This window comes from Pseudomyrmex gracilis, unplaced genomic scaffold (genome assembly GCF_002006095.1).
Source record: "Pseudomyrmex gracilis isolate BER0280 unplaced genomic scaffold, ASM200609v1 scaffold_187, whole genome shotgun sequence".
Classification (NCBI taxonomy): domain Eukaryota; kingdom Metazoa; phylum Arthropoda; class Insecta; order Hymenoptera; family Formicidae; genus Pseudomyrmex; species Pseudomyrmex gracilis.
In genome coordinates, this window is record NW_018020771.1 from 91,150 (window position 1) to 100,447 (window position 9,298).

Below are 9,298 nucleotides of genomic sequence, written 5' to 3' on the forward strand. Positions count from 1 at the left end.
TGTAGGAAATAACAACATAAATTCTCGACCCGGGAAAGGAGAATTCCATAATTTGGGATTCAATTAAAGCCACGATTCAATTACCTGCGATCCATTAGGCACCGGTGAACCTTGAACTCCAGATGCCGCGACCGCGATAGCTCTTTCCCGTTGTGCCAGAAGTTGCGAAACCGAGACGCCGGAATAAATGCCGCCTATGCCGTTCAGTTTCCTCTTCTTCTTCTTGCTGAGTCCATCTGCGAACACCAATAAAGTATCTCTTAATAAACCAGAACCGGAATCCAATTATCTTCGATTCGCCAGCATCTACTTGAAATTGAATCGACAAAGGCTTTCCCCGTTCGAAGCGCAATTGTGGAAAAACGATAAAGTCCCCGGCGCTGTAGAAATTAAAATACGACTTATTCGTCCTAGTCCCGCGCGCCGCTGGCTTTTTCCCTTATTATTCAAGCGACGTTCCAAGCTCCTTAATGAAGCAAGTGTTCCATTTGAAATCCCGCCGCAAGGTTAAATCGTATTTAGCCCGACATTTCCGTGTTTTAACTCTCCACTTTTTAAAACGTCGGCCTTTCTCTCGGTCTGTATTATCATTCCGGAAAATGTCTTTCACGAGATAAAAATATTCGTTGATAATAGAACACGTAGAGAGCTATATTAAAAATTTAATTTTAATTAAACACTAAATGAATTAAATTATTGTATAAGTAATTAAAGGTAAAAACTTTTGTTTTTTTAATATATGTAAGTTTTATAATATTTTTATAAATCGAGCGTTTATAATCAAATCCATAATTGATTAAACTAATTAATTGCTTAACATCGAAAAAGTGAAAGACATACGAGAATGTTGAAACTTGTTTATATTTAGCCTCAATATAATCGTAAAAAATACTTAATTATACAACAAAATAGATTGGATAAATTTATGTAATGCTTTTGAACGTTATCGTCATCGTTTCGAATCTAAAGTGGAAGAACTGCCGCAAGGCCATCGACACTTACGAATTACCGTGATTTACGAGAAACGTGTTGGAGAAGAGGGGAGGAGAGCTAAGGTTTCCAGCGGGGCGACAGGCTTAAAGGGATCCTTTTATCTGTAAGCTTACAGAGAATAATTATTCTCCATGCTCACCCTATTGGCGCGAGGAAGAGTAACTCTCTCTCGGCAAAGAGGAAACAAGAGGGAATTCATGAAAAGGACGCGAGAAGCGAAAGTAAAGGAGAAGGGTGAGTGCAATAATGAATCTATGGGTGGCGGTAAGGCAACTTGTCCGTTCTGACGCGCGACGGCAGTTTAACCCGATTTCCACGGCGGGTGGGAGGGACGGAAGATTTGCGTAAAATCTTTGGATCCATTTTGTGGCTTCCGAGGGTTTTCGCGTGAACGCGTAAAGTCTCCCCCGCCAGTCATCTACTTGGAATGCCTGCAGGCAATGGCTCGAGCAATAAATGTTCTCGTCGTTAAACCCGATGAAAGAGGGCGACGTAGTAATTGGAAGATACGGCTCGTCGTTTGCGGCTGTTTTCAACCCGCCACGGCGGCGGTTCGATTAAATACGAGAAATATCTTCGTATTGCTGGACTCGCTCGTGACAAATGACGAAACTCCATTTTATTTAAAGTAGATTTTGCGAAAACTCACTGGTGTAAGTGAAAATATCGTTTCTACCCATTCCCTTGAATCGCGATCCAGAATTGATGTTATTTAATTATACGTAACGCGGTGTAATCACTTTGCAATAAGATCTCTCGTAAATTATACGATTAATAAGAAAATTGCGATCACACTAAAATAAATGACTCCGCAAGCAAATTTATTGCGGTACATTTCGTAATACGGAACGGTACATGAGATTGCGTGTAAGATCAAGCAATAGGTTTTCGATAGCAATTAGTGCGGCTTGATTTAGCTTGAATTGGAGGCAAAACGCACCTACGAAGGTGACATTCGTGATCTCGCGGGACAAATTCACTCTCCATCGGTCTCACTGACGAGGCACCATCAATAGCAGCAAACGCTGGTGGCATCGTCGGTGCTTTAACAACGTCTACGGCCGTCAGGCAGCTCGACGGGTGGCGCGGATTTACGCTTTAGCGATCTCGACCGTAAATGACTCTCTTCAGTGTGTTCATGAAAATCCGTCGGCAATCGTAGACGCCGTCACGCCGAGGCGTTGATGCGGACTGAGCGGAGTACGATCGAAATGCGCTTGCGCGACCGACGGAAGCGAATGTGAGAGTGGCCCAGAGGTGAAACAGAGAGAAGAATAAGGACCCTCCGCCGACGAAACGGACGTCACTCTCGGGGCAGGCGCAAGAATCACAACCGGACACAGTCGTTGGACCGCAAAGGCAGTTTCCCTCTCTCTCTCGTTTCCCATGCGCGCTTCTCGTACGAAATTAACCCTTATCAACTCCGTGTCTACCACCACCACTACCATCACCGCCGTTTCTCTCCTCACACAATCCCCACCTCGGCTTCTCTTTCATCCCCTTCCTTGTCGTATCCACCTCCGCCGCGTCATCCTCCTCGTCGTTGTCGTCGTCGTCGTCGTCGTCATCGTCGTCGTCGCCGCTGGCAGCGAAGGGAGAGCGGATTCTTTCCTCCTCCCGAGACTTTATTGATCGCCGCAACGATAAGAAGGCACGAGCCGGCCGATTGGTCTGGGGATATGGCCGCGCAGCGATCTCGGCACGACAAATGTAATCGGCAGGAAATGCCTTCCGTGATTGCTTTTCTCTCTCAATGCTTTTTTATGCTAGATACTAATATCCGTGATATTATATTACGCTTCTCCTCCGAATCTTTTGCATAATCGAATGCAAGATGGGATTTTACAATTTCATGTGTGCGCAACGTTGATTTTAAAATGATCTAGTTTTCTTTTGCGTGATTATACAGCTTTCTTAATAAACGTGAGATATATTTCTGTTAAAGATGATCCCTTTTCAGATAGACGATGTTTGTTCCGCTTCAACCCGGCGCACAAGCCTACCTTCTTAAGGTGATTATTTTTCTCGGGGATCGCACCCTATGTAAACACACTTCTTTTAGGAAAGAATAGCCCCAACAGACCACCGGTAGACGATGGAGTTAATCTATTTGTACGATGCGATACCCTCAATCGACATACGAAAGCAAACACACTAGGCGCGTGGCCGACAGAAGTGTGGTTTTGAAAAATTCGCTACCTGCAGCGAAATCCCTGGTAGCCGCCGCCAGCTTGGCAAGAGAATGAATTGGCGTTTGTTACCCGTAAAATCGCTTTCCCCACTGTTCTGGAAGTCGCCGTATAACTGTCACGTATTACGTCGAGGACAAAAGTGATCGATCGAGCTCCAGAGGAAACTTGTTTGCGGGGAAAATTGTTTCGCGCGTGACAAAAGATAGCGTACATAAAAACCGCGTCCCAGATTTGGATGCGCGAAATTGAGGAAGCCGTAAATAAAAATCGCAATAATTTTCAATTTTAATTTCGCGCGACACGTGAATGTAAATATATTTTTTTTGTTTTTGGAAAACAAATTTAATTAATGTCATCGTAATTAATTCGAATTGCTATTGTTATGTAAATGCAAAGGTTTCTTGAATACGAAAAAGTCAAACCGCTGCGAACAATTGCTTTAAAACGTTTGTTTAAAAAAGTTGCTCGAAGTTTGATTCGGTACTCAGTCAAAAGTAATAGAACTTGAAGTGTTACGACGATTATCGTATTGTTAAACATTTACACGGGCTCCTCGCTTCGAGGAACCGCGATTTCCATCTCGCTCCCGTGAATCGATCAAACCGAAAGAGGAGCTTAATCATTTCTACTCCCCGTGCGCTATGTAATCCATCGTACACGAGAGAAGAAGACCCCCGTCCTTTTTTTAAGCCGGCAAAGTCAAACTGAAAATCAGAAAAAGGGGGAATTAAATCGGCTCCCAGCGGGGGTGAGGGCGCGTTATGAAAACTCGGAGCTCGACGTTCGACGATAAAGATTCATTCGAGCCTCTCTCCATTTATTCCCTTTGCCGTTCTTTTTCCCTGCTGTGTGGGGTGTATGTTTGAGCAGAGCGCGAGTGCGCGACAACCCCCCCGAGAACGCGGAGAGAAGAAAGTCGGCAAAGAGAGGGAGGAAAGTCAACTCTCTCTCCCGCATCCAGAGCGTGTCGTTTTATATCACCGGAGAATTGGAATCGAAGCGGCGCGAGAGCGTGCGTCGATGTTAAAACGACCCCATAAAGTCCCATAAAAACACTGCCAGCGACGTGTACGTATTCCCCTTACACATCGGCGCGCCGTAAAGTCCACACCTCACACATCTCGTACACAAGTTCTAAACTTCAGCTCTAGATTTTTTAGACGCAAGCGCAAAATTACCGCCCTACCTTCCGCGTCCGTGCATCGAAATGCATCGCGCTAATCTATTTACGAGGTCGAGCGAACGCGGCGAATTGATCTATTTTTATTGCTGAAAATATCCATCGCGATAGGAAAAATTGGCTCTAAAAAGCAGAAAGAGAGAGGTAAAAATGTGTATTACATTTTATATATATATATATATAGTATGAAAATTATAAATATATTAATTTTAATGTTTAATATCGCGACGTAAATGCAATATTTCCTCTTTAACGTTTATCATAAATACATCGTCCTCATGTTCGAATAATTCAAATATCGATGCAGTGTCCCTGAATATAATATTAAAATGCGCAGTTATGATGCTTCGGGGTGAAAGTTTAATAACCGTTGGTCGCCGACGCGGCTTTCAATCTACAAGCGGATTATAATTTCTAGCCAACGCAATTTGGAGTACAGGTACGCCGTTCCAGGAACAGCGGCGTCCTGCAACAGCCGCTTAATTAACGGCGCGGAAGTAAGGAAAAAAGGAAAACGACGAAGGAGGACGAAGGGGGGAAGGAGAAACAGTGCGCGCGGCGGGGATGGGATATACGTCGGTTATGGGATTTGGTAATGAAATTCGGTGGAGAGTTTGGCGGCTACGGTGATATATCATTCCACCCCGCTTCGCGCGATCTCTTCCCCTCTGCCTCTCTTCCCGTCTCCGTCGCGCTTCTCCCGAGCTTTAATGGCAACGTGGCGGGCGAAGAAAGGACGATCCCGAAACGGCGGGATGAAGCTGGAGTGGTCGGGTGAGCCCGACTTCCCTAATGCCGCAATTTCGTCGTCCTTCTTCCGCCGTCGACTTTTTTCCCTAATGATCACGGCTCACTTGACAGGGTGGAAAAACTTCTGGTCTTCTTCCAATAAAAGTTGGCACGTGTTCGTCTTCTCCGCCCCTCTTTTCCTTCCTCCCACACAGCACACGACGACGTTAAATAAATGTCGCGGCGATTATGGGTGTCGCTTCGAAAGTTCAAACTTGACAGAAAAGTTTGTTAATATGTTCGATCGATGCGGTGAAAGTTGCGCGAAACTCGCGTCTACGCAAGTTCGACTGTTGCTCGGCAAAGTTTGACTGCTGCAGTCGGCGGGATTATGAAAGCGGATATCGAGCACATATACACTAGATGGATCTTGATTGTGATCGATTGCGAACGCTGTCTAGAAATGCAAAAGAAACTCGAGAAGTTTGAAATAGATGGGTTTTGAGAGGTTTGTGATATATCGCTCCGCGCCCTATTTTATACCATCGCAAATGACTTCCGAATTATTTTCCCGATCGCGATTTTTTCTCTGTCATTTCGCACGACCAACCATCCGAACAAATAAACATAGAGATCCGATTGGTTTTCGGTAGCGTTTTCTCGCGTTCTTACCTTTTCTGGCTTTATCCGGCGACGTGGGCGAGTCGGCGTTCGCGTGAATCGAGGCCGTTGTCGAGCCAGAAGATAAAGTCGACGATGAGACCGCCGGTGTACAGGACGCAACAGGACTGGCGATCGCGGCCGGCAGCAGAAGTTTCCTCTTATGGTTGCAGAGCTTGGTCATCTCCCGCGTCTTGCCCTGATCCGGGCTCCAAGGTCGTGTCGCAACCTGAAACAAGAACGCGCGCACACCGCTTGTTACTCTCGTCCGATCGTATCGCAGCCGGCGTGACCGGCTAACGAGATAACTTCGAGTCATTTTAAAGTCACATAACCAAAATCTCGAATCACATGTCGTTTCACGTTCCTGTTCTCGCACACGTACAAGCGAAGTTTAAAAAGAGATTTTAATAACATCAGCAATAAGATTTAATCTTGATATCAATATTATGTGAAATGTGTGTGTGTGCGTGATACATGTTGATAATAACTCACATTTAATTACACTAGAAATGTAGTTTAAATTTATAAAACATTAAAATTCAAAATAATTTATTTTTTTACTTCTTGATTTTTTGATCGCGGATCGCCATAACTGGCGAGTACCGACGCGAGCTGGCGAAACGCGGTCGAGCGAAACGAGCGAAAAGAAGAAGCAGATAAAGAGACACCGGAGTCGGCGGGTCCCGGTTGACGATACTCATAAATCTCACGATCGATGCGCGCGATGTTGCGAGCAAAAGTTATATAAACGCGCCCGAGTTGGAAGGCCGATGCCCGGACTTTTGCCGTGTTACACGTCAACTGTAGAGACGTTATTCGCGGTAATTTACGGCCGCTAACGCGGTGCCATTACGGCGCGTATCGTAAATAAGAATGATGCTGTTCGATTATGGAAGAATATAAAGCGTGCTAAATGTTAATCATCTTTTCCCGAGCGCGATTGCCGCAACCCGTTGAGCGCTTGCGCTTGGCAAGGCGTAAGGAATCACAATTGTTAAACGAAGACGGGAGTCTCAAACAGAGATTGCGGAGAGAACATTATCGCAAATTATGCGTTTTATTTTGTGACAAAAAAAAAAAAAAAAAAAAAAAAACACTAACAAAAAAATTGAAATGTTTTATTTTTTTCCTTAATAAATAAACTAGAATTGGTATTTATTAATGGTAAAAACAACATCTTAATATAAATCAATCCCATTAGTTTTTCGCTCGCTTTATAAAAAAAAAAAAAAAAAAAAAAACTCACTAACTGTACCTCGCTGATGAATATTGCGTTCGTAAAATCTGACACTCGCGTTTGCATATCCGGCATACGACGCGGATTGTCGAGCTTTACGACGTGAATTTGTCACACCTCATCTGAGAAGGAACATGGCAGGTTAATTAAGAACGACCTGAATACAGCGACGAGATTATATGCGTACTCGCGGCGGCGGTCGACCTTGGCGTCGCGAGCTGCCGCCGCGGCCGCCGATGTAATAACGTACAACGGCGGTTAACTCAATCAGAACGTGTTTTCTGCGACTGGTCTATTATTCATTCTCCTTCTCTGGAGCTAGATGCTCATCAGCTCTGATCGTCTTGCCGCGACTAATCGCTCGCCTACCGCGATGTTAAAAAGAAAAGAACCCGCGTCGGAAATATTGCGGATCAATCGGCGATTTCCTTGAGTGACAAAAAGTAAAAAACAGCGAGAGATTATTTACAATTTTCTCTCTCTCTTTTTCTTTGACACAATAAAAAAAAAAAAAAAAATTAAAGATACAAGTGTGATGGTTTCGTACAAAACTATATACTTATTTGTTTAAAAATAAGAGAGTGACAATGGCGTAAAAACTTAATTTATTTAGTTAAAAGACGTCTTTAGGGAACGAAACCACATGCGACAGCGTGTCGTGTGCAAAAAGTCAATTACTTTTTATTCGCGTTCGCCGCCGAACGCGCAATTGCGGTTACGCGTCGAGCTGTCGTACGTTCGCGAGCTGTTTGCATCACTACCTAAATAATCTTCGTCACCGAGAGAGTACACCTGGTTGCCGCTTTCCACGGCATTATTTCCCGTCGCACGCCCGCCCATCGCACACGAGGTAATCACACGGCGACCGGCGCGGCGGAAACCGCGATTTAATCCTTTTTCTCGGACGCAAAATGAGACGCCGCACTGTGGAACAGAAACGACTTTAATACGATAGCTTTTACCCGTTCCTCTACATACCCGCGTGTATATACTCGTGTGTACACCCGTGTACGGAAAAACGCAGAGAAAGAGCGAGCGAGAGAGAAAATTTCTCCCTCTCTCTCTCCCTGTTGATTAGACGATCTCGAAAGGGAAAATAAACTGCACCGCGCGGTGGCTGTAATTACCGCACCAAACGAACCAACTACGGTACACGGTACCGGTTTTACTTGTATAAAACTGTTTTTATATATATAGGTTACCGTATCGCACACGCAAATCTAAATTTTGTTTTAAATCCAAAATTAAATCTCAGAAAAGTGGATAAAAATATGTAAGAAAATGAAGTGTTAATTATAACATAGCTCCTCATCGCCTATTAATCGGGCGGTTCTAAATTAATTCCACTTCGAATTTCTCTCAATGAAATTTAACGCGTAAACGAAACCTCGTTAGAGGTTTAATAAAATCAGGGCGCTAATCATTCGGATGTTCATAAATAATGAACAGAAACGGCATACAAACTGAATTGGAAGAACGTAATTTGCGCGCAATTGCGTGTATCAGTATTTGAATATCGTAAACCGATATGTCCCAATAAATCGCCATAAAATCGAGTATAAAATTTATTTCGATACTCGTTTGCGTTTTTCGTTCTCTCGAGATCGCGCGGATTTATTTTTATCGAATTTCCGCAGCGCGCGCGCGCAAACAACGCTCGGCAACATAATTCGCGAATTTTATTTCGAGAAAGGTAAATCATCGCGTTCCGCCACGTTCGCGACGACTCCGAGATCTCGGGGTCCAATCAGCTCGGCACGCAGAGAGAGACCGTCTCTTCTTCTCTCGCGACACGAACCGCGACCTCGACGTCGTTAAATTAAATTTATGCCAACTCGACGAAGTCCCTCCCGCGCGCGCGCGTGCGTGCGTGCGCTTATGTGCGGTGTATTCGTTTTAACGTTACTGCGCGACATTACACTGAATTAACGTAACAAGGCTATTAGTCCGCGATTTTACGACTTTAATTGTGACAGCGGGACCGACTCTGCTCGGGGTTTGCTCGGAGGCACACAAATTGGCTCTCGAGACAATCACGCGCGGCGGCACGTCCTGCCGTACGTCGTACGTACCTGTCAACCGCGGATAATTAAACGCGCGTACACAGTACCCGTCCGCGTTACGATTGTTCCGCGCATGTAGCAAGGTAACGACGTTCCCAGAGAACGTTGATTGCGCGCGCGGGGAGAGAGAGAGAGGAAATTCTCTCTCTCCACACACATCTGTCTCTTTCCGAGTGCGCAGTCTTTGACTATAGATGTTACACGATGAAATATGTTTAATTTGCCGCAAAAAAAAAAAAAA

At 44.6% G+C, this 9,298-nt stretch overlaps 1 protein-coding gene across 5 annotated transcripts in view; it reads right to left on the minus strand.

Annotated features, from left to right (window-relative positions):
* LOC109858095 (protein split ends) overlaps nt 1–9,298 on the minus strand; it is a 211,619-nt gene that overhangs the window by 15,044 nt on the left and 187,277 nt on the right. For all 5 annotated transcript variants that reach the window (XM_020435002.1, XM_020435001.1, XM_020435003.1 and 2 more), the window contains exons 3-4: nt 5,767–5,983; nt 85–236 (exon numbers count right to left, since the gene is read on the minus strand). In XM_020435002.1, coding sequence (XP_020290591.1) covers nt 85–236; nt 5,767–5,983 — 369 coding nt within the window. The remainder of the gene's footprint in view (nt 1–84; nt 237–5,766; nt 5,984–9,298) is intronic.